Source organism: Mobula birostris, chromosome 3, assembly GCF_030028105.1.
Source record: "Mobula birostris isolate sMobBir1 chromosome 3, sMobBir1.hap1, whole genome shotgun sequence".
NCBI lineage: Eukaryota > Metazoa > Chordata > Chondrichthyes > Myliobatiformes > Myliobatidae > Mobula > Mobula birostris.
The window spans coordinates 149,708,241-149,734,668 of NC_092372.1; the positions used below are offsets into that span (position 1 = coordinate 149,708,241).

Consider the following 26,428-nt stretch of genomic DNA (forward strand, 5'->3'; position numbering starts at 1 on the left):
TATTCCTCTTATGTCACACAAGGAGACCATTCAGCTCGCCAAGTTTATGTGGCTCTCGACAATCCCATTGCCACACTTATTACCCTGAAGTCTCCTGTCCATCAATTCCCCAGAGACCAGAATCACAATCCCATGATCACTGGCATATGTCATGAAATTTGTTGTTTTGCTGCAGCAGTATATTGCCAGTTAACTTACCAACAAGTGCCTCTAATGATATGGGAGGAAATGAAACCTCTTGGGGGGTGGGAGGGGAAGGGGAGAGGATGAGGGTGCATGCAATCATAAGGAGAATTTGCAAGATCACACTGACAGCAATAGCCATCAGGATCACACCTATATCATTGAAACTGTGAATCATCAATACTAATTGCTGCCCCAATGTTCTGTCAACTAATGAAAGAACATTTTCCAAGACTACATTCAAAAGTATTTCCTGCACTGCATTCTGTGTTCCAGCACCCTTTAAGCAAAGTACATTAAAATATATGAGCCATCTGTCTATAAAGCTTGAAAAGTAGGTAGGTAGTCCCTTGAAGAAAAGCAATAGTTTTTCAACATTAGTTATTTCAAATGTAGATTTGTAGATCAGACTCACCTTATGCAACTGTAGTGTTTAAATGTACTAGCTGCTTTCTGACATTCCAAACAGAGCTGTATTGCACCAGGATAATCTTCTTCCTTAAGAAGATTAATAATAACAAAATTATATTAATTTTAAAAATCAAGACAAAATTATTTGAAATTCAGTTTAGAGAATCTTTATTAAAACAGGAGGAAGCTTTATACCTCACTTCTGAGTAGAGTAATAAGATCCCACACTAAATACTGGTGAACAGGGTTACAACTCATGGGTTAGTATACAAGTGTGAAGGCAGGTTTGGTTAACAGCAAGCAAATAAAGAATGGCAATAAAAAGGTCCATCTCAGGTTGACTGGTTCTGACTAATCGGGTACCACAGGAATTAGTGCTTGAACCTCAGCTGCTCAATCTAGAGCAATGATGGTACCTTCATCGTAACTAGCAATTTTAATCAGGCTAACCTTAAAACTGTATTTCCTAAATTCATCATAAGTGCATATAGGACCTTCCCATGCTCTCACATGGGATTGCCCAATCATCTGTCTTTACATCTGATCCCAACGTATCCAATAGCAGCAAGGAGAAACCAACCTCCAGAATAGTGCTAATGTGGCCCAAGGGAGCCATCACCAGTCTTTAAGAGAGTCCACGAACCCCTCAGTTAATGCAAGGGTCCATAGCATAAAAAGGATTGGGAACCCCTGACTGGGAGGAATACCCAACCATGGCTATAGACTATACCAAATTCTGCATAGACAATGTCATCACCACCAAAAACATCCGGGTATTCTCGACAGAAGCCATGGATGAACAATAAGGTATGGAACCTGCTCAAAGCTTATGACGCTGCTTACAGACCCAGCAATGCCAAAGCATACAGTGAGGCCAGATTGAATCTTGAGAAGCATCAGGACCACCATGTATAGATGCAAGGTACAGATTGTGGCACGTTATGCCGACATGTTTGGGAAAGCATCAGTTCCATCTCAAATTACAAAGAAAAGCTCTCCTGCTCGGCTCATGGTGACACCCAACTTTGCTCACTTTGATACGGACAATAAGGAACCAGTGATGAGGGCCTTAACACGGACGAAGGAACTGCACCGACACCGAATGTACATGAGGTAAGGCATGTACTCCATAATGTCCAAGCACACAGAGCAGCAGAACCAGACAGAGGTCCTCAGGGACTGCACTGACCAGCTGGCGGAAGCTCTGACAGGTATTTACAACCTCCCGCTGTCCCAGGCTATGATTCTGGGATACTTCAAAGCAGCAACTATCATGCTAATTTCCAGGACCAGCAGCAACATGTCTTAATGACTACAGATCGGTAGCACTCAATGCCACGGTTGCCAGGTGCTTGGAAAGACTGGTCATGTCCCACATCAAGGGTATAATCCTGGCTATCACTTTTTTTCCCCTTTCAAGGTTCTTTTAAAGACCCCGACGTGGAGTTACACTCTGACTTCGGTTTTTTGCAGGAATGGGACCCGCTCTCAGGGTCTCACGACCGGCTGCTTTTTGATATGCCAAGGGCGCAGTCTAGAAGCCCAACATGCCTTCAGGGTGCTGGATTTTTGTGGCTCTGGAGGCAGGCAGATTCAATGCTGCTGCCGCTGACCGATGCGTTGCGGGAGAACAAGGAAGATTGGAAGCAGCGGGTTTGCTGATGCTGTGCGCCCAGAGCTCGGAAAAAGCGATGTAACAGACTTACAACAAAACATCTCGCTGATTTCTGGTGTTATGTCTCCCACCTCGTGGTAAAAGGGGGACACCGCTTTTTCCCTTATTAGGGAGAGAGCCTGTGGTATGTCGAATACTGGGTGAAGGAATGGACTTTGGGGTACCACAAGTCTGTGTCTTTATTGCTGCTTTGCTGCACGCTTGAGTGCTCGGTGGGGGTGCCAATGCTTTTTTGTTGGTGGGGTTGCTGCCTTGCTGCTGCTTGTGCGTGGTGCATGGGTGGGGAGAGCTGGGGGGGGGGCTTTGGGGTTCTAACATTTAACTGTCATTCATTCTTTGGGGCACTTCTCTGTTTTCGTGGATGTTTGCGAAGAAAAAGAATGTCAGGATATATATAGTATACATTTCTCTGACATTAAATGTACCCATTGAAACCTTGGACCACCACCAGTCCAGTGTGCCTACAAGGTGAATAGATCAACCAAAAACACTATTTCTATCACCCTTCACTATCGTGAAACACCTGGAGCATTAAGATATCCAAGGAAGGATGCTTTTCATTGACTACAGCTCGGACTTTAACACAATACTACCAAACAAGCTGACTGTCAAGCTCCACAATCTAGATCTCGGCACATCAAACTTTATACTTTATTGGCACCAAACAATTGGTAATAGAATGTAAATCATCACAGCAATATTTGATCCTGCGCTTCACACTTCCTGGATTACAAATATTAAATATTAAAGATATCAAAAAATACTTAAAACTAGTAAATATTAAAAACTTAAATTATAAATCATAAATAGAAAATAGAAAAATGGGAAGTAAGGTAGTGAAAAAAAACCGAGAGGTAGGTCCGGATATTTGGAGGGTACGGCCCAGATCCGGGTCAGGATCCGTTCAGCAGTCTTATCACAGTTGGAAAGAAGCTGTTCCCAAATCTGGCCGTACGAATCTTCAAGCTCCCGAACCTTCTCCCAGAGGGAAGAGGGACGAAAAGTCTGTTGGCTGGGTGGGTCGTGTCCTTGATCATCCTGGCAGCATCGCTCCGACAGCGTGCGGTGTAAAGTGAGTCTACAGATGAAAGATTGGTTTGTGCAATGTGCTGCGCTGTGTTCACGATCTTCTGCAGCTTCTTTCGGTCTTGGACAGGACAACTTCCATACCAGGTTGTGATGCACCCTGGAAGAATGCTTTCTATGGTGCATCTATAAAAATTACTGAAGGTTTTAGGGGACAGGCCAAATTTCTTTAGTTTTCTCAGGAAGTAAAGGCACTGGTGGGCCTTCTTGGCAGTGAACTCTGCTTGATTGGACCAAGTCAGGTCATTTGTGATATTGACCCCGAGGAACTTAAAGCTTTTGACCTGTTCTACTTGCGCACCACCGATGTAAATTGGATCATGCGGTCCGCTACTCCTTCTGAAGTCAACAACCAATTCCTTCGTCTTGCTGACGTTGAGGGATAGGTTATTGTCTTCGCACCATGCCACCAGGTTCTTAATTTCCTCTCTGTACTCAAACTCATCATTACTTGAGATACGGCCTACAATTGTTGTGTCATCAGCAAACTTATATATTGAGTTTGATGGAAATTTGGCTACACAATCATGGGTGTACAGTGAGTACAGCAGGGGGCTGAGTACACAGCCCTGTGGGGTCCCGGTGCTCAGAGTGATTGTAGAGGAGAGCTTGTCCCCTATTTTTACAGCCTGGGTCCTGTTTGTGAGGAAGTTGAAGAACCAGCTGCAGATCTGAGTGCTAAGGCCCAGGCTCCGGAGCTTAGGAATCAGTTTATTTGGAATGATGGTATTAAAGGCAGAGCTGTAGTCAATGAAAAGGAGCCTTACGTATGCATCTTTATTCTTCAGGTGTTCTAAGGAGGAATGTAGGGCCAGAGAGATGGCACCTGCCGATGACCTGTTGCTCCAGTAGACGAATTGCAAAGTGTCGAGGTTGACCGGTAGGCTGTGGTTGATGTGTGCCAAAACCAATCTGTCGAAGCACTTCATAGCAATTGACGTCAGAGCCACAGGTCGATAGTCACTCAGGCATGCCACCTTGCTCTTCTTCGGCACTGGGATTATCGTTGCCTTCTTAAAACACGAGGGGATCTTAAGACTGAAGCAAGGAGCAGTTGAAGATGTCAGCAAACACTCCAGCTAGCTCGCTTGCACAGACCCGGAGAACCCGTCCTGGGATGCCATCCGGGCCCATCGCCTTCCTTGGATTTATCTTCAGGAAGGTCCTTCTAACGTCCTCCTTGGTGACAATGAATCTCGATGCCACCAGGATCAGTTCATCCGGAGGGAGCTGGACGCTCCTCTTCTGTTCGAATCCTGCATAGAATACGTTAAGTCCATCAGGAAGAGAAGCGCCACAGTTATTGATATTCCCAGCCTTTTCTTTGCGCCCAGTGATCTCATTTAGACCCTGCCATAGTCCACTGGCATCCCTCTGGTTAGCCTGGGCTTCCAACTTGGCTTGATATTGCCTTTTGGCACCCTTAATGGCTTTCCGGAGTTCACGCCTGGATTCCGTGTGGCGACTGGTATCCCCGGACCTAAAAGCCGCAGCTCTAGCCTTTAAAAGGGACTTGACCTCATAATTCATCCAAGGTTTCTGGTTAGGGATCGTCTTGCGAGATACACAGTCCTCCGTGCATTTCCAAATAAAGTCCGTGACAGCTGAGGCATACTCATCGAGATTAGCTGCCGAGTCCTTGAATACTAACCAGTCCACTGATTCAAAGCAGTCAAGGAGGACCTCATCCATTTCCTCCGTCCAGCTCGACACTACTTTTGATACCGTGACCTCCCACTTCAGTTTCTGTTTGTAAGCCGGGAGGAGGAGTACGGCCTGATGGTCCGATTTTCCAAAGTGAGGTCATAGGACGGAACGGTAGGCATCCTTGACTGCTGTGTAGCAGTGGTCAAGTATATTCGGGCATCTAGTGGGGCAGGAGACATGTTGGTATAACTTTGGCAGTGCCTTTCTGAGGTTGGCCTGGTTAAAGTCCCCGGCTGTGATGAGCAAAGCCTCCGGATACCTGGTCTCAAGTTCACTGATGTTGGCATACAGTATGTTCAGAGCACACTCCATGTCCGCCTGGGGGGGGGAACGTAGACCGCTGTCAGTATGACCGAGGTGAATTCCCGTGGCAGATAGTAGCAGTGACACTTCACTGACAGGTGTTCCAGGTCTGGGCTGCAGAAGCTTGTCAGTGCCACTGTGTCCAAGCACCACCTAGTATTGATCAGTAGGGAGACACCAACTCCCTTCGTCTTGCCCAAAGACGCCGTCCGGTCCATCCAATCGATGGAAAATCCCTCCAGTCAGATGGCCCAGTCGGGGGTGGCAGGGGAGAGCCAGGTCTCGGTGAAACAGAATACACAGCAGCTCTGCATCTCCCTGCAGTAGGTGAATCTCCCTTTAAGATCATCCACTTTGTTCTCTATGGCTTGCACATTAACTAGTAGGATGGTGGGCATCGGGACCCTGAAGCCCCTCAGCTTCAATCTGACCAGCAGCCCAGCTCTTTTCCCATGCTTCCTTGATAAGTAGTGCCTCTTTCCAGGTCTCCATTGATGCAGTGTGTTGTTGTCAGATCTGTAATCAGATCTTGAACTTCCTCACTAATCATACCAAGATGGTGAAACTAGGCAAGTGCACACCAACCCTGAACACCAGTGCCCCACAGGGGTGTGTAATGAGCCCACTTCTCTACTCTCTCTTCATCTATGACTGCACTCCTTCTCATGTTACATAGTCATTCATCAAATTTGCGATAGGCCTAGTCACAGACAAAAACAAGTAGTATATAGAGGGGAGATGCTGAAGCTGTCTGATTGGTACAAGAACCACAACCTATTAGTCAACATCAAGATAAATGATAATTGACTTCAGGAAGGCAGGAGGTCCCAAACAAGCCCCACTATTCTTAAATGGGTCTCCAGTTTCAAGTTTTTGTGGATGAACATCACCGAGGAGCTCTCTTAGTCCGTCAGCACAACCTCAATAGTAGGGAAGGCACAACAGTGAATATACTACCTGTGGTGCTTTAGGAGAGCTAATCTACCCCAAAAATTGCTGGCTTACTTTTATGGATGTGTGATAGAGAACATACTGACATACAGAATAACAGTGTGGTACTTCAGCTGCAGCAAGACAGATCGCAAATCACTCCAACGGTGATTAGGACAGCTTAGCACATCACTGAGACTCAACTACTGGACCAGGAGACAATCTACAATTCTCGATGCCCATAACAACATTAAAGATCCATCCCATCCCTGACATATCTGTTCAATATCCTACCATCTGGTTGGAGAAACAGAAACATCTTAGCCAAGATAGTAAGACTGTAAAACTTCTTCCTTGGGGCTATTGTGCAGCTGACTAATGCTACAACATGGTTTGCCAATGGCCTTTGAATGTTATGGACAATCAAAGTCACTTGCGACATGGGTTGTTTTTAAAAAATTAAGCCATACTGCACGTATTGCAAATATCCGTTTTGCACAGACTGGAGCAGCATCACAATCCCATTGTCTTGAGCAAAAACAATGAAGTTCTATTCCATTTTATTTCCCTGAACTGCCTTCCGGATTGTTACAAGTCAGTAAGCAGAATGCAACACCAATATTTAAAATGTGCCTTGACCAGAATGCGACAGAGTTGAAGAAACAGCTGCTTGCATTCAACTGATGCAATTAAACAATTCTGCACTGCACTAACTTAGCTGACTTCTGCTTCCATTGATTACACATTTTGAAAATCAAGGCCTTGGCAGACCGAATTGCAAGTTTAATTTCTAGCCGACTACATGCCATCGTACCAAAAAAAAAGAGACATCTATTGTTCTAGGGCTGCTTTAAATCATGATGCATTATTTCAATATGCAAACTGATGGAGCTGGAAAGCATCTAAAAGGATTAGGAGGATGTTGAGAGATGCATGGGAGTGCAATGAGCTTGACTGCTATTACATACAGCCAGTATACATTCAGTGGTTCTTTGATGTTAAAGGCAACAAAAGTTTAACCATAGCTTGAATGAGAAGAAACATGCTTTCCACTAGAGATAATGTAATAGAAATTTACAAGGATAATGCTAGAATTAAAATTCTAGCTTTGAGAAAAGCCAAGATTGCTTTCTTGGAAAAAGGGAAGATTGAGGGATAGATTAACTGAGGTAAACAAACCAGGATTTATCTAAAGCAAACAAAACAGATTGGGATTATTACAGATAGTCAGCACCAGTGTTTGTTATATGAGTCACAAATATATTTCCCTCGTCCTGAGTTGATCAACAGTCCTGAATCAAGATACACAAAAGCATCAGTCGTTTAGTGTCTGCTTCCTGCCACTATACCAATTTGAGAACAACTTTCCACCCTCACTTTACTTTGAGCAATTTGCCATGCAGAACATGCCAGAAGGTTTGCTGAAATCTATGTAGGCCACATCCAGTGCAACATCCTCAATGTTTCCTCCATTTAAAAAAATCACTCAAGTAGATCAGACATCATTTTCTCTGAAATTTCTTGGAAAAATGATATTGGAGAATAGAAAGAGATAAGCTCCAATGTCAGAAGTGAGCCTCACTTAGAGGAAATTCTAGCATTATTATCCAAGTTATCAAATACAGATTTCAGAAGAAACATATTTTATCAACTCCTTAGAAAGAAGTGACATAAGATCAGAAGATGTAGAATCCTTCTGGGTAGATTTAAGAAATGGCAAGGGTAAAAAGAAGCTGATGAGGTTTATATACAGGTCCTGAACAGCAGCCAGGATGTGGTCTGTAAGATTCAACAGAGAAAAGAAGAGGCATGCAATAAAGGCAATGTTATGATAGTCAGAGGGAATTTCAACATGCAGGTAGATTGGGAAAATCAGGTTGGTGCTCAATCCCAAGAGAGAGTATCCGTAGAATGCTGACAAGATTGCTTTTTAGAGTGGCTTGTGGTTGCACCCACTAGGGAAAAGGCAATTCTGGACTGTGTGCTCTGTAATGAACCAGATCTGATTTGAAAGTTTACGGAATCCTTAGGAGACAGTGATCATAATATGATAGAGTTCACCTTGAGTTTGAGAGGGAGAAGCTGAACTCAGATATATCAGTATTACAATGCAGTAAAAGGAATTAGAGCCATGAGACAGAAGCTGGCCAAAATTATTTGTAAGGGAACACCAGCAGGGATGATGGCAGAATAACAATGACTGGAGTTTCTGGGGCAATTCTTAAGGCACAGGATAGATACATCCCAAAGATGTAGTAGTATTCTAAAGGGAAGATGAGGCAACTGTGTGTGACAAGGGAAGTCAAAAACAGCTTAAAAGCAAAAGAGAGGGTATATAACAAATATTAGTCATAAGTTAAGAGGATTGTAAGGCTTTTAAAAACCAACAGAAGGTATCTAAAAAAACAAAAAGAGAAAAGCTGAAAGGTGAAGATAAGCAAGCCAAAAATATCAACGAGGATAACAAACAGTTTTTCAGATTACATATAAAGAGTAAAAGAGATTTGAAGGTGGATATTGGACCAGTGTTAAATGACACTGGAGAGGTAGTAACGGGGACAAAGAAATGGCAGACAAACTTTTGAGTATTTTGCATCAGTCTTCACTGTGGAAGACACTAGCAAAATTCCAGCAATTAAAAAGTGTCAGGGGGCAGAACTGAGTGTAGTTGCTACTACTAAGGACAGGTGCTTGGGAAGCCAAAAGGTCTGAAGGTAGATAAGTCACCTGGACTACATGGATTATTCTCCAGGGTTCTGAAAGAGGTGGCTGAAGAGATTGCGGAAGTACTAGCGGTGATTTTCAAGAATCACTAAATTCTGGAAGACTGGAATATTTCAAATCTCACTCCACTCTTTAAGAAGGGAGGGAGGCAAAAGACAGTAATTTATAGGCCAATTAGTCAGACTTGGTTGGTAAAACATTAAGTTCATTATTAAGGATGAGGTTTTGGGGTATTCAGAGACACATAATAAGCCAAAATCAGCATGGTTTCCTTTCGGGGAAATCTTCCATGCAAAACTATCAGAATTCTTCAAAGGAACAGGCAATATAGACAAAGGAGAGTCAGTAGATGTTGTTCACTTGGACCTTCACAAGTCCTTTGACAAGGTGCCATATGAGACTGCTACACAAGACAAGAGTCCGTGGTATTACAGGAAAGATACTAGCTCAAATAGAAATTTGGCTGCCTAGCAAGACAGAGTGGAAATAAAGGGGGCCTTTTCTGGTTGGCTGTGTATGACTAATGGTATTCCAGTGATTGGGATTGGGTCTGCTACCTTTCATCTTATATGTTAACCATCTGGATGACAGAGTTGATGGCTTTGTAGCTAAGTTTGTCGATGATACAAAGATAGGTGGAGACACAGATAGCATTGAAGAGGGCTAGTAAATCAGCCATGATGGAATGGTGAAACAGGCATGATGGGCCAAGTGGTCTAATTCTGCTCCTATGTCTCGTCTGAATTTGGGGCTGAAAGAGCAAGACTAGGTGGGTGTAGAAGTGCCATGTGAAAAGATAGCAATTAAGAACACGGGGTTACATTAACATAATTAAGACCGTTAGTAGGTTTAAGTAGAGTTGAAATCTGATAAATGGATTAGCTTTCCATAGCACTAAGTTAAGAAGCTTTTGAATATTGATTGCTTACCTCCAACATCTCGCTTAACCGTACGTCAGTTCTTTGCTATAATACAAAAAAATTCAAAAATATTTAATTGAACATCAAAATATCAAAACATTTCATTTAAATACATAAACACACGTACCAGTGTTTTAATTGTGCGCAAAGACTTCAGCAGCCCAATCAGCAGCTGCCTTTTTCTTTGATTAGCCAATAGTCCCAGGCTAGCTTCTGTGAATCCTTCCTTCGCAATATTTAGCTGCCTGTCAAGACAAAAGTCAAATGTGCTTCAAACTAGACAATCATGTAAATGAACTTTAAAAATCTTGATAAAATTTCAACAGGTTTCTCAACACAATTAAGGAGCAACCCAAAACTTACAGTAAAACCCTGAAGTGCTCCCCCCGCCCCCGGTTAAAAAGCCCCATGGCTCAGCAGGTTCTGCTTCCCACATTACTTTCAAACATTCCAGGTCCCTTGCTCTAACTCTCCCTTGAACATATCAGAGCCCTAATTCCCAAGTTCCCTTTAAACTCACCAGGGCTCTATTACCTTTGATCTTATTAAACTCATTGGGTCTTGGTTCCCATGTGCCCTTTCCACCTATACTGTGAACAGCTAGAGACCCACTTATAACTCCGGCAGTGCTACAAGAGTAACACTTCAGTAGTTAACCTTTATGTCTCTTAACATTTATCCATCCAAATATATTTGCCTAATGTGCTATTATTTTATGCAATATTTTTTAGGAGGTGCCTTACTAAATACCATATGAAAATCCAAATTTACAACCACTAGATTCCTTTTAAGAATCTAGTTACGAATAAAATTTAATTAGCCATAGTTTCTCTTAAAACTACTTTGACTCTGCCTAACTGTATTATGTTTTTCAAGAGTCGCCTGTTATCAGATCTTAATGATAAATTGCAGCATTTGTTAACAACAGATCATCCCAATTGGTCAACTGGCCTATTTCCTGAATAATAGTTCAGAACCAGACACTCCATCCCAAGCTCAAGAGGATACAGGCATGCATTTGGCTTGGGTTGTGTGTTCTTTGACCTGAGCCTAAGGTCTTTTTTTAAAATTTCAAAGTACATACAACCCAAGCTAAGCACACACTCAGATCCTTAGGCTTGGGTAGCTGCCAGTTATTATTAAATTAATGCACTAATGAGATCTCCAGGTGCTTCATTGTTTTAAACAAAGTCTGTAATTTGTCTGTGCTGGTATTTATTCATACAATTGATCTGTTCTAAAATTTAAAAACTGCTTTAATTTTATAGAGTTAGCTTTATAAAGTTTAGCATTATTTGTCACATGCCCATTGAAACACAGTGAATTATACTGCCTGCATCAATGAACACAGTCTCAGGATGTGCTGTGCTAAGCTTCATCATGCTTCTGGTGCCAATGTAGCATGCCCACAACTTACTAATCCTAACCAGTCCTTTGGATGTGAGAGGAAACCAGATACTTGGAGAAAACCCACACAATTACTGTGAGGACATTTGTTGGATGGGACAGGTCAAGTCAGGCAGCATCTCAAGAACCACAATCACAAGAAAATCTGCAGATGCTAGAAATCCAAAGCAATGCACACAAAATGTTGGAAGAACTAAGCAGGCCAGGCATCTCAAGAATGTCCATTGACATTTGTTCCATCTTATGCTGTCGAAGCCTGTGCAAGAAAGGTTTGGAGCCAAATGTACTCAGCCTGTGAGCTGTGAAGCATGATCTCAGGAAATGGTTGTTCTCTTGGAGCAGACCAGGAAAAGCTGCTGCTTGAAGAGAAAGGAAGTAAATGGAATGAAGAACTGATAAGTTTGACTAATGGGGAAGGAAAGGAAAGAAAAGAACTTGCTTAAGCTTAAGAATTTTGCTTATGATTCTTAATTTTTGAAAAAAAGCATTAAAATTCTGGAGGGCCTCAATTCTCAGGTCAGTCCGAAAGTATCATGGGCTGTGTACGTGTACCAGAAATGGAATAACTAAAGCTAGTCAGGTCGCAAATCAAAAGTAGTGCAGTCCGCAGGTTCAGGTTGGATTTACATTGCCCATGATTTAAGCTTCAACGTGGCCCTCAAGTGCAGCATCAAGCAATTGCTATTTTTCAATATGAGGGAATTTTTGTAGACTTCAAGTACTTGTGGGTGATCAGTAATGCATCTATTTTGTCTGTAATGAGAATTTTTTGGAATCCTGGAACATAGCCTGTTAAGAGTCTGGAGATTTATCCAGTTTTACTCCACTTAACCTCTACTGTTACTTGATGATATCCATTATTTTGATACTTCCCTTCTTAAGATAAAAATAATTGCTTAATGCAGGGTTGTCAAGTTTTATGTTTGCAGCATTTGTCATCGTTAGGTCGCATCTGGAATTTCCAGTTGGCGGACGATTTCCCTCCATGCCGCTCTGTCCCGACACTTGTCCACAACATGCCTAGTCTTGTCCAGCTTGGTCCAATCCTTGATGCTATCCAACCATGTTGTTCTTTGCCTTCCTCTTCCTTTCTTTCCCTCCACCTTTCCATGTAGCAAGTCCAACAAGATGTTATCTCTCCACGTAATGTGTCCACAATAAGCAACTTTTAACTTTATGACCTTTTCCAGCAGTATCCATGGTCTAACAACTTCGGACAAAACCCTTTCATTTGAAACTTTCTCTACCCAGTTGATCTTCAACATTCGTCGATAGCACCATATTTCAAAAGCATTAATTCATTTCATGTCATCTTTCTTCAGGGTCCATGTTTCTGATCCATACCTCAGCACTGACCATACGTAACACTCGAAAAAGCGGATTCTACTTTGGATGTCTACCTTCCAATTGCATAGTAGACCTTTTTGCTTCATGAACTGGGTCTTAGCCATACCTATTCTCCTTCTGATCTCAACTTCACATCTCCTGTCATCTGTCAGACAACTGCCAAGATAATGATACTTTCGCACCAGTTCAATGTCTTGTCCATTCACTTGTAATGATACCATCATGAATGAGTCTTTAGTGTTTGTTTTGCTTACCAGCATTGATTTTGTTTTCTTAGGGTTGGTTTTTAGTCCGTATTCAAGGCTTTTCCAATCACTTTATTCAGCATAATTTGCAGTTCGCATTCGCTGTCAGCTAACAACACGGTGTCGGCCGCATACCTGATGTTATCCACCTTCCAGCCTCCAATTGGAATACTTGTCTCCTGATGGTCACATACCCAAAAAATCCATTATCCGAAGAGGTTGAACAAATCCAGCGAGCCAACACAATCTTGCTTTACGCCATGGTGATAGCTCATTTTCTCCCCTGACCGCCGCTTTCAGTTTCCAATACAAGTTCCTTATTATTTGCACATTTTCCCATCCCAGACCGTACTTGTTCAGCACCTCTATTACCTTCTTGCGTCTTACTTTATCAAAAGCCTTTTCATAGTCAATAAAGCATAAGTAGATGGTCTTTTGTGCCTCAATGCATCTCTCCGTGATGTTTCTCAACGCAAATATTCCTTCCCTTGTTCCAGAGCCTTTACGAAAACCAAACTGTGTTTCTCCAATTTCACCTTACATTCTGCCGAACACTATCTTCAACAGTAACTTGACATAGTGAGACACGATGCTTATCGTCCTGTGTTCGTTACATTTTATCGTCCTTGGCTTTTTTGGTAAGGCGATAAATACGGATTTGAGAAAGTCCTCCAGAAGATTTCCTGTCATATAACTGTTGTTTTATATCGATAAAAGGCTTGTTTTTCCCTTTGGACCAAGTGATTTCAGAATTTCAGTGGAAATCTTATCTTCACCTGCCACCTTTCTCACTTTTAGACTCCAAATCGCACTTTCCATCTCTGACATCAATAATATTTTAGGTTGATTAGTCATTTGATGTAATTGTGGTAAATCCTCAGTCCTAGCACTAATGTAACCTAAGAGTAGCATTACTTCAGATTAAATAGGCAGAAAACAGAAAAAAAGGCAAAAAATTTAATTATTGTCAATCAAGTAAAAAAGCTGGTGTTTATAGAGGCAGGATTCCGCCCCACCACCCAAAGTAAAGTTGTAAAAGTCCGATCAAGCTTATAAGCACTAAAATAATACAGACCAGGACTAAGAGGACCACTATCAGGCTTGAATAATTTAAATGGTTCCATCCTAACCGAACCAATTGTAAGGGGTTTCTTTTATTTAATGTCACTGCGTAGTCTAGTTAAAATGGCTTCTTTGTTATGTTATAATTGAAAGGGCTTCTTTGTTATGTTAACTGCTGAGAAGGTCCTTCCCGCTAGCAGTTTGTTTTGGATTATCTATTGATATGAGGACGAATGAACCAATTGCGATAGTTGTTATGCTTTTGGTGTGTCTGAAGATATTGTATGCACGGGGTTTGGGGGCAGAAGGTGGGAGAGAGAGAGAGACAGAGGATGGACCAAGTGCTGTGAGTCTGCTAACGGGGTCAGACCCCGAGCGGGGTGTTCGGCGAGGAGACGAGACTGAGATGGACTCATGTGGAGTGTCTGGTCAACCACCATTGTTGGTCCCAGGCGGCCGGTCGAGGTGGTCCGAGGGGTCGCAGGGTGAAGAAGAAGGGTCCTGAGCTCCAACTGGCTGTGCACGAAGAGATTGAACTTTCGTAAGTGTGGCGCCTTTTATTTTCCTTTCATATTTTATTCTCTATTAATTATATAGTTCCAGTAATATCTATAAATTGTAAATTATTTAATCGTATCTGGTGTATTGTCTGTTATTTGAGCAGGGTGGGCTACATCACACAGCATCCACACAAACTTATTACCCAGTTTGGCGGGGCCGAGGGCTGTTTCCCTAGACGACAGCGAGCCGAGCGACCCTGAGGCTGGCCAGGGGGCTACACAATGCTTTAGTGTCACTGGTATCATTCCTCACCCAGGTAGATGTTTTCTTTAAATATCCACTGTTATAGATGATCTCATTCCCTAATAATTACAAACACTGCCTGAAACCTCCTCTGCTGAAGCATCAACCTGCCCCATAATCATAAATGCCAATTACCCCCACAGTTCTGATTGTCATACCATATTTTGCCATCTACAGTTTAATACTCAACTACTTCAAAAGGCCTTTGACAAAACACCACTAGATTATCTAGCCTGCTAGATTAGTTGAGAGCCTATAGTATTACAAGAAAGGTATTAGATTGACTGACTGGCAGAAGAAAGATTGGGAATGAAAGGGTCTTTTCTGGTTGGTTGTCGGTAACGAATGATGTTCCACAAGGGTCAGTGTTGAACCTGGTTACTTTCACATCACCTGTCAATGATTGAGATAATGGAATCAATAGCCAAGTTTACAATGATAGAAAAATACGTGGAGTTGCACTTAGATTTGAGGAGGCAAAGAGTTTGCAGAAGGAAGGACTTGAAGTGGCAGATAGAATACAGTGTATGGAAGTGTGTGGTCATTCACTTTGGTAAAAGGAATAAAGGCATAGACTATTTTCTAAATAGGGAGCAAATTCAGAAATCAGAGGTGCAAAGGGACTTGGGGGTCCTTGTGCAAGATTCCCTAAAGGTTAACTAGCAGGTGGAGTCAATGGTAAAGGAAGGCAAGTGCAATATTAGTATTCATTTCAAGAGTACTCAATTATAAAAGCAAGGATGTAATGCTGAGGCTTTATAAGGCATTGATCATACTGCACTGGAGTACTGAGAGCAGTTGTGGGAGCTTGTCTAAGAAAGGATGTATTGGCATTGGACAGGGTCCCAAGAAGGTTCAAGAGAATGATCCTGGGAATGCAAGCGTTGTTGTATGAGGAGTGTTTGATGGCTCTAGGCCCATACCCACTGGAGTTTAGAAGAACGAGGAGGGAAAATCACATTGAAACCTATTGAATATTGAAAAATCTAGATACAGTGTACATGAGGAGTATGTTTCCTATAATACTGGAGACTAGGACCAGAGGTCACAGCCTCAGAATACAAGAACATCCCTTTAGAACAGAGATAAAGAGGAATTTCTTTAGCCAGAAAGTGGTGAATTTATGGAATTCATTGCCACACACATCTGTGGAGGCTAAGTGATTGGGTATATTTAAAGTGGAGGTTGATAGATTTTTGATTAGTTAGGGTGTCAAAGATTATGTGGAGAAGGCAGAAGAATGGGGACGAGAGGGATAATAAATCAGCAAGGCGGAGCATACCTGCTGGGCCGAATGGCCTAATTCTGAACTAATGTCGTACAGTCCATTCATTTCCAATTTTTTCCTGTTTTTGTCCATTTCAGACAAATATTTGTCACTGCATGTTTTTATACTATTTCTTGCTAACTTATTGATAATTTGGCCCATCTCTATCCATGTTTTTTTTTAATGCTTCAAGTTCTCAGGCTTGCTCCTTTTCTTGACAGTGGTTCTTTTAAATGTAAAATACCCATTGTTGGACATGGTGCATCATTCCAGTAGAGAGTATCCTGTACACTTTTGAGAACTTGGCGGTATACAAATATACCAGCCAGCTAGCAGAGTTGACCTGCCAGCAGAGTTTATAATCTTAATTTCAATTTACCTCAGCAAATCTACCACCCATGTTACATTATTCACTTTATTTCAACTTCAGGCCCTAGTTTCCAACTGAACTGTCTCCCATAAAATTTAAATACAAAATTATTTCATATTGTAATAATGTTTCCTTAGAGAATACCTAATTCTGAGACAACTAAATAATCACGCGCTACTACACAATTTTCTTCACTCCTTGACTCATCATTCCAGAAAATTTGTCTTTGAACTTGCCCTCAGTACTACAATTGCCATTCTGGTCGACATTATGATGGATCAGGATCACTGCCTTTAAAACAATCTTTTCTTAACTTTTATTTCCCCTCACTCAATGGTGTTGATATTATTGTTAGGCGCCCTGTAAAGCATTTGGCTCTGTATTTTCTCTTCCTTCACAGATGGCTGAGAAGGCCAAGTTATTGGTTATATTTAAGCAAAAGTTGATAACCTCTTGATTAGTAAGGGTGTCAAAGGTTATAGGGAGAAGGAAGAACAGGGTTGGGAGGGAAAGTGAATCAAACATGATTGAGTGGTGGAGCAGAAGCAATGGGCTGAATGGCCTAATTCTGTTCTGTCGTACGGTCAGTTTGGATACAAAACATTAATGCTGTTTCGCTTTCCACAAATGCTGCTTGACATGCTCTGTTTTTAAATGTTACATTTAACTTGCTGTTTCTTTCCACAGCAGGATTATTTCTCAGTGCTGCGCTTAAGTCATAATTTAAAGGCAGGACAACACTAGACCATCATGAAAACCAGCCTCCCCTCAATGGCTATACTTCTTGTGGCCTCAGAAAAGCAGCCAAAATCAAAAACAACTCCAGACCACTCCACTCCAGCTCTCTTCTCCCTCCTTCCATCAGGCAGAAAATGAGCACCATGAGGCTCAAGGATAATTCTCTCCTCATGTTATAAAACTCTTGAATAACATCTTATACAGTAAAAATAAACTCTTGACCTCACAATCAACCTCATCACAGCCCCTACACCATATTTTCTCCCTGCATTGAAATTTACTTGTAATTTTAACACTATATATTGCATTCTATTATTTTCCCTTGTACAATCATGATGCACGCACGTTTTGAAATGAACTGTATGGACGCCATGCAAAACAGGTTTTGCCACTGTATCACAGTACACGTGACAATAATAAACTAATTCCTCTTCAATTTTCTATTTCAAGAATTTATTTATAAAGTAGAGCTACTAGGACTTGATGTTTCAATCCAACATGGTAAGTTGGCACTCTCGATGTTGGCAGTGGGTTTGGAGTGGTGACAAGGAAGGAGGGTAGGTACGTCATCGGGGTCATCAGGTGGGCACCCTCCTTCTTTGATGTTTTGTTGATAAGCCCACGACATCTCCAGAGGGCTCAACGGTGCTACCTGGCGTCCCAGATACACCCCCCTCAGTTCCATACTCTCCTGTCTTCATCTTGCAGCCCAGTTGTTGTCTTTTCTTTTAATCCAAATCCAATTGCTGCTTTCTTCTGCTGCATTTGACAAGGACTTGATTGCTTGTTGGAGGGAGTGATCCCTCACCCCCATCTTCTTCAATAGACTGGTCGTAGATGTAGCAATGGATCCCCTGCATCCCACTTCTACAGGGAAAACCTTGGTCTTCCAGCCATTCTGGGCAGCTTCAGTTGCCAGTTCAGAGTACCTGGTCTTTTTTCTCTCATAAGCTTCTTCGACACCATCTTCCCATGGATCATAATGAAACTTGTATTTATCATTATTAATTACTAATTTCATTCATCTTTAAGACCGAAACTTTTACTGACTTTTGCTTATACACATTCTAATGCAGAAAAGTAATCCTTTGAAAACCCACTTCAAATACAGTAACCTCTTAGAACAATTATTTTGATGATGCATCACAAAAAATAACAAAAATACTCATTTATTACAGAAATAATAACAAATACAGAGCTTTTGAAGAACTGTTATCCCTTACCTTCTGGCATTTGTACATATGACTGCTGCCAATTGAAGATTAGTTTGTAGTGATGTAACTCTTTCAAGCTCCTACAAGAATATATTTTAATAAATAACATTTCTTTTGAATATTTAGTTACTTTTAAAGTAGCATCCTTGCCTATCCTCTGGCAACTATTCTTAAATGGACAATGTTACTATTTTTTTCTAAGTCCAGGTTATATTCAGTCTTCAGCTTCAATCAGCATGTTGTAAACTCAGTCTTTGAAGTAAGCTTTAGATGGGCCTTTTCTCTGGATTTCACAAGAATAAGAGGCGTTCTTACTGAAAACAATATTTGGCGTGGACAATACAGTAGATGAGAGCAGGGGAAAAGCAAGAGAATTTCTTCCTCAGTTGGGATGTAAACCTTTGTAATTTTCTACCATGAAGAGCTGAGGATGCTATGTCATTAAGCACATTTAAGGCCACAATGACGCAGGGATCAAGGATTACGCTAGAGACAGCAAAATAAAATCCAGATCAACAGTTGGCTTAGCAATGGCAAAGCAAACTCAAGGGACTGTATTCCCTACTTCTGCACCTATTTTTGCTCTAAGAACAATATCTTTTGAGAAGCAGTTTTCTTATTTCAGTACAGTTAAGTGAGCAATGAATTATATATGATATTGGATAAAAATATATATTGTAATACGTTATACAATTCTGAAGTGACTTGATGAAAGCTTACAAGATCATCCGAAAAAAAAGAAAAGGTTGATTCTATTTTAAGCTTTTATTATATAATAGCTACAATCATATTATTGATTTCATTTTAATCCAAGTTCAGTTTAGGCCTGTTTTAGATAGAATAGAAGTGATTACTCGCCCATTATTTAATGACCTTTTACCTTCACATATGCAGCCTGCTTCTCCAGGATTAAATCTGCTACCTTCTTTGATACCTGTAAAGAAATGTATATTAAATACACATTAATTATAATTCACACAGTAGTACAAGATACAGGCATTAGTGACTTTTCCTTAAATAATGCAAATGAAATTTTAAGAACTTAGTTACGAAAAATTTACTAATCCATGTTGCATGCATCACATTTCAGTTTCCAAATGAGCTATACTATTCAACATGTAACATAAGATGCTGTTTATTGACTATAGCTCAGCACTTAACATCATCATTCCTACAATCCTGATTGAAAAGCTACAGAACCAGGGCCTCTGTACCTCTCTCTGCAACTGGATCCTTGACTTCCTAACCAGGAGACTACAATCTGTGCGGATTGGAAGTAACATCTCCACCTCGCTGACAATCAACACAGGTGCACCACAGGGATGTGTGCTTAGCCCACTCCTCGACTCTCTCTACACCCATGACTGTGTGGCTCAGAAGTGGAGGGAGTAAGCAATTTCAAGTTCCTGGGTGTCAATATCTCTGAGGACCTAACGTAGTCACAACATATTAACGCAGCTATAAAGAAGGGAAGACTGTGGGTATATTTCATTGTAAGTTTCAGGGGATTTGGTCTGAAACTTCTCTAGATGTACCGTGGAGAGTATTCTGACTGGCTGCATCATTGTCTGGTATTGGTGGGGGGTGGGGGAGGGGGAGATGGAGAAGAGCTACTGCACAGGACTGAAGTTACAGAAAGTTGTGAAATTAGTCAGCTCTACTGTGGATCAAGATGGTCAAGATGGAGCCAGTATACAACGCTCCTTCAGTCGACATCTTCTGGATAGATCATGAAACTATACATTTCACTTATTTTATGTATTCTACATGTGTTTCTTTTCTTGGATGTGATTCTGGAACTGATGGAGCCTGTGCTTTGCTGTTGGAGATGGTCTGGATGTTTCAGCCTTCTGCAGTCTCTGAGAGGATTCCAGGAGGCAGAGGCAGCACACATGAACCTCATGGCTACAAGCAGATGTTCGACTCCATTTCAATGTCTGTCAATTAAAGCAACAAGGGAGATTGAAACAGAGGCAAATACTGAAGATTGGTGATCATTTGGGTGTTTCAGTACTCTGCAGTCTCCAAGAGGATTCCGGGAGACAGGCAGCACGCACGAGCTATCTGGCAAGAAGGCTGCGGGATGGGATGCAAGCTGTTGTTCGACTCCATTTTGCTGATTAAAGCAATGAGGGAAATTGAAGCATCAAGGCAAATGCAGACGGTGCGTGTCAGCTGCCTGTTTTTTGATCGATCTGCTGTGGAGAGGGAGAGATCTCCCACTGGGCCCAAAGAGTGTTCTCCAGGTTTTTCTGTGTTTTAGATCTGGTGTTTTTCACTCAATCTTTCTTTTTTTTTGTGCAGGAGGGGGGATTTGGAAGTTGATGGGCCTGCTCCATCTTTGTTCTTTTTTTTGTGTGGGGAGGAGGGTTGCATACTTTGAAAATACATGAACTTTTGGTTACGAGCCTTTGTAGTATCCAAGATATCTTCAAGGAGCGCTGCCTCAGGAAGGTGGCGTCCATCATTAAGGATGCCCACCACCCAGGACAAGCCCTCTTCTCACTGCTACCATCAAAAAGGAGGTACAGAAGTACAGAGCTACACACTCAGCAATTCAGGACAGCTTCTTTCCCCTCTGCCATCCAATTTCTAAATGGACATTGAACCCATGAACACTACATTTTTAATTTCTGTTTTTACACTACTTGTTTCAACTTAATTATTTACTATACATATACTTATTGTTTCTGTATTTATCATGTATTGCATTGTACTGCTGCCACAAAGTTAACAAATTTCACAACATATGCCAGTGATATTAAACCCCTGATTCTGAATCTGAAACAGGATAATTAAAGAGACAAAATGTCTCATTTAATTCACTGAAGCAATGCATTCCAAATTCACCTGCTATGTTCTTTGAAATGGAGTTACTTATGGTGATAAGATAAACAATAAGCTATACAGAAGCTGAACTTAACAGAAATGTCTACCATGACTTATGCGAAAGTAAAGTTTCACGCTCTCTATCACTATCGTCTGCCAAGCAGAGCACTGGTTTCAAACTAAGTTATGTGTACACTAGAGAGTGCATGTAAGCCATGCTCTGAATAGGTTTCAATCCCACATTCTAATAGATTATCTATAAACTTTAAGATTTCAATGATACAATATACTGGAGAATACAACCTCATAAATTTAAAGAATAATATGTTCTGAGGATGTCTGGTGTCCTCAAATTGTTAGTTTAAAAATTATTTTAATGCATGGAAGTTATTTGATTGCATTGCAAAAAGCATAAAAGTTCTCTACAAAACTGCTATTAAGCACTTCTGACAGGGATTTAAACCTAATTTTTTTTCTGTAATATTAGTTGGATGAAATATTGGAAAATTAGGTAAAATAACATTCAAAAAAACTTCTGATCTGCAGATATCTGAAAAATGTGAACTATGCAACTTATATTTATTAGATAATTGTTCAAATGACATGAAACAATTATCCATGGATAAACCATGAAAGCATGGTATTCCCCTCGTTCTCCATAAGGAAAAAGTTTGATCAATTCTAGAAGGTTGAAAGAAAAAATTAGATATAGTTAGGACTAGATAAAATAAATTCGCTCTATCCAAAAAATTTGCGAAATTGAAACCATATTTGTATTGTATGTTTAATTATTGGATTAATTATTTGTTTATTCAGTTTGGTTAATGCAAAGGGGAGCAAAGCTTCTAAAACAGAAGCTAATAAGAACCCCTGCACAGATTCACTCTCAAGGTTCACCCATCATGGACAATGAATTTCATCCAAAACATTAAATATCGGATATTAATTGCCCGACAATAAAATCTAAAATTCGGCAATGCTAAACCACCATCCTTTTTTGATTTCTGTAGATACTTTTTACTCAATCTAGGATTTTACATCTAGGTACATCTGATGAAATAAAAAATGAATGGAAAAGAGAACTTCAGGTATCTTTACCTATAGAGAAATGGGAGAAAATTCTTCAACTAGTTAATACTTCCTCAACATGTGCTAGACATACACTGATACAATTTAAATCGTCCATAGGTCTCATATGTCTAAGGACAAATTAGCTCGTTTTTACCGACATATAAATCCTGTGTGTGACAGATGTAACTCTGAGGTGGCCTCTCTGACACATAGTTTTGATCTTGCGCTCTTTTAGATAAATATTGGAAGGATATTTTTGATATTATTTCAACTGTTTTGTATATTGATTTAAAACCTCACCCTATTACTGCAATTTTTGAATTACCAGTGACAGATGTTGGTCATTTATCCTTTTCAGCTGGCCCTTTGATTGCATTTGTTACACTAATAGCTAAAACATCCAACTTACTTAAATGGAAAGATTCTGATCCTCCTACTACTTCTCAATGGTTCTCTCAAACTATATTAGTTTTTAAACCCGGAAAAAATTATGAGTGGTATGGTTGATTCTTCAGCTAAATTTGAAGAAATCTGGAGACCATTTATTCAACATTTTCATATGATGTAAGCTGTCCCTTTCAGAACCCTTTTTTTTTAATAATCTTTTGTTTATCTATGGAGGAGCGGAGTTAATGATAAATAATGTTCTTATCTGAGGGAATAGGACAGCCCAGTCTTTGTTTTGTTTTTTTTTTAGTTTAGGGGGTTCTTTATAAAACTCCTTTTCATGTTCAATTACTCAGAGATTGGGAGGCTTGAATTATGTATTTTACTCAAATTATGTTTGTATAAGTTAACCATTATCAATGTTATACCAATCTCTTTGTATCATTAGTATTGTTATGTATATTAATCTGAAATTTAATAAAAAAATTGAAAAGAAAGTTCTCTATAACACTAAATAACTGTAGCAAAGCAGTTAAGCGACAGCTTTCTGCCTTGATGAACTTTAGTTAAATAAATCCTGAAAAATAATGATCACATGAAACTTTCAGGTATTGTAAAAGACCCACATGGTTACTTCAAGCTTTCAGCCATGGAAAACTGCACCCACACATATGACTGGACATTTGCCCTTGAACTGGGCAAAAAAACAACAATCACTTAAGGTTAGACAATAAATCTTGCAGCAAATCCATGATCCCAACAATGATTCAAAAGTTTTAAATTCTCAAAGCAGAAGCACTGTGCGATATAGTTTCAATGTGTTAGCTTCCAAAGCTTCAGCATTAAGTTCATATTAACAAGTCATAAAAATCTGCACTAACTTGATCATACTTGCTACAGGAATATTAGTGAAACCAAAATGAGAATGGACTAAAGTTACAGTGATGCTTTAGCTCCAGTTTATAAAACAAAAGCTGCCATTTAATTCCCAATCTTCATTTTTGGAGAACACAGTGGATTCCGGTTAATTTGGACTCACCGGGTCATTTTGGCCCAGGTCAAAGGCTGCTCCAATTAACCGAAGTCTCATGGAAATAGTTAACTGAGTAACAATTTATCTATTTAAATGAAATACAAAACAAATTAGAACACTACCAATACCTCCAGAGTACTAAAAAAATTGCATTAGCTCCTAATAATTATCAGAGGAAATCATCTGCTATGTTCTTTTGATTGACTGGAAATTAATAAAATTATCACAGACACCCAGTATAGATAATAAACTGCCTTCATACACAGCTATCAATGATTGTATCTTCCAAATCTTCATCTTCATAGTAACATTTTAGATGATTATCGATACAGACAAGTCCTTAAAAGTTCCTAAATTGAAGTAGTGAAATCCTGTCATTTGTACTCCTGGCTGCTTCTTGCATCTCCAAGCCTGAGCTTGAAACCACAGTGAGTAAAGATGTTCCAAATTGTCTTACCGCTTATTTCTGACCAAATATCAGTGACAAAAATCACTGCTTTTTGAACACCAGCATAAGCAACTGACACTAGTTAGAAACTGTTCGGCAACCATTTCCTGTCCCAGTTAAGTGGCATAGTGTCCCAAATAAAAGGAATTCTGGCTATCTTCTCGATTTAGTTCATGGTCTTTAAGAGTTGTCCCAAATAAAAGGAATTCTGGCTATCTTCTCGATTTAGTTCATGGTCCTTAAGAGTTGTCCCAAATAAAAGGAATTCTGGCTATCTTCTCGATTTAGTTCATGGTCTTTAAGAGTTGTCCCAAATAAACAGCTTCCATGATGAACTGATGACTCAATGAACCGGAATCCACTGTATGTTGTTTGTTAGAGGATAAAGCAGATGTAGAATAAATCTACGTTTATAATCCAATTCTTCAATTACTTTGTAAAATAATATACTCACAACAGCTTGCTGCTGTTTCAGTTTATCTCTGTATTCTTCTAGATCTTGCAGATTGAGAGCAGACGGAAGTTTCTGTGGACAGACAAGATATCTTCAGCAAACATTAGAAAATATTCATTGCATTAGTAAAGCAACACATGAAGAACAAAACATGGTACAGAATCTTCTGTGCTGTATATTAGTGTAAAATCCTTTAAAGGGGATTTGATAAAATGTGGTCTTTATGGTTTTGATTTTCTATTTGAAATGTCGAACTAGGACCTTGGAAGTTGTTACAAATATTTGAAATATAAGCAAACAGAAGCATATTATAGTTTACCTGATTTCCCCCTCACATAGCTTCCTCAACCCACGTTACAAACCCTATCGGATTCCTTCTTCTCCAGCCCTTTACCTTTCTCACCCACCTGGCTTCAGCTACCACCTTCCAACTATCCTCCTTCCCCTCCACCCACTACCTTATTCTGACATCTTTCCCCTTCCTTTTCTGTCCTGAAGAAGGGCCTTGGCCCAAAACATTCACTCATTATTCATTTCCATTGGCACTGCCTGACCAGCTGAGTTTCTCCAGCATTGTGTGTGTGTTCTGAAGATATTGTTCAATCCTTGACTGTCCATTAATTGAGCAGCAAACCAAAGTAAACTTTAAATAATTTAAGCAACACACATCAAAGTTGCTGGTGAACGCAGCAGGCCAGGCAGCATCTCTAGGAACAGGTGCAGTCGACGTTTCAGGCCAAGACCCTTCGTCAGGACTAACTGAAGGAAGAGTGAGTAAGAGATTTGAAAGTTGGAGGGGGAGGGGGAGATCCAAAATGATAGGAGAAGACAGGAGGGGGAGGGATGGAGCCAAGAGCTGGACAGGTGATTGGCAAAAGGGATATGAGAGGATCATGGGACAGGAGGTCCGGGAAGAAAGACGGGGGGGGGGGGGAGGGACCCAGAGGATGGGCAAGGGGTATATTCTGAGGGACAGAGGGAGAAAAAAGAGAGTGAGAGAAAGAATGTGTGTATAAAAATAAGTAACAGATGGGGTACGAGGGGGAGGTGGGGCATTAGCGGAAGTTAGAGAAGTCGATGTTCATGCCATCAGGTTGAAGGCTACCCAGATGGAATATAAGGTGTCGTTCCTCCAACCTGAGTGTGGCTTCATCTTTACAGTAGAGGAGGCCGTGGATAGACATGTCAGAATGGGAATGGGATGTGGACTTAAAATGTGTGGCCACTGGGAGATCCTGCTTTCTCTGGCGGACAGAGCGTAGGTGTTCAGCAAAGCGGTCTCCCAGTCTACGTCAGGTCTCGCCAATATATAAAAGCCCACATCGGGAGCACCAGACGCAGTATATCACCCCAGCCGACTCACAGGTGAAGTGTCGCCTCACCTGGAGGGACTGTTTGGGGCCCTGAATGGTGGTAAGGGAGGAAGTGTAAGGGCATGTGTAGCACTTGTTCCGCTTACACGGATAAGTGCCAGGAGGGAGATCAGTGGGGAGGGATGGGGGGGGATGAATGGACAAGGGAGTCGTGTAGGGAGCGATCCCTGCAGAAAGCAGAGAGAGGGGGGGAGGGAAAGATGTGCTTAGTGGTGGGATCCCGTTGGAGGTGGCGGAAGTTACGGAGAATAATATGTTGGACCCGGAAGTTGGTGGAGTGGTAGGTGAGGACCAGGGGAACCCTATTCCTAGTGGGGTGGCGGGAGGATGGAGTGAGAGCAGATGTACGTGAAATAGGGGAGATGCGTTTAAGAGCAGAGTTGATAGTGGAGGAAGGGAAGCCCCTTTCTTTAAAAAAGGAGGACATCTCCCTCGTCCTA

At 40.9% G+C, this 26,428-nt stretch overlaps 1 protein-coding gene across 1 annotated transcript in view; it reads right to left on the minus strand.

The window, feature by feature from the left end:
- Nucleotides 1–26,428, minus strand: part of vps50 (VPS50 EARP/GARPII complex subunit) — a 216,257-nt gene that overhangs the window by 133,756 nt on the left and 56,073 nt on the right. Inside the window, exons 4-9 of the mRNA XM_072253436.1 lie at nucleotides 24,616–24,687; nucleotides 19,274–19,327; nucleotides 18,403–18,473; nucleotides 10,067–10,184; nucleotides 9,949–9,984; nucleotides 599–681 (exon numbers count right to left, since the gene is read on the minus strand). Of these exons, the coding sequence (XP_072109537.1) occupies nucleotides 599–681; nucleotides 9,949–9,984; nucleotides 10,067–10,184; nucleotides 18,403–18,473; nucleotides 19,274–19,327; nucleotides 24,616–24,687 (434 nt within the window). The remainder of the gene's footprint in view (nucleotides 1–598; nucleotides 682–9,948; nucleotides 9,985–10,066; nucleotides 10,185–18,402; nucleotides 18,474–19,273; nucleotides 19,328–24,615; nucleotides 24,688–26,428) is intronic.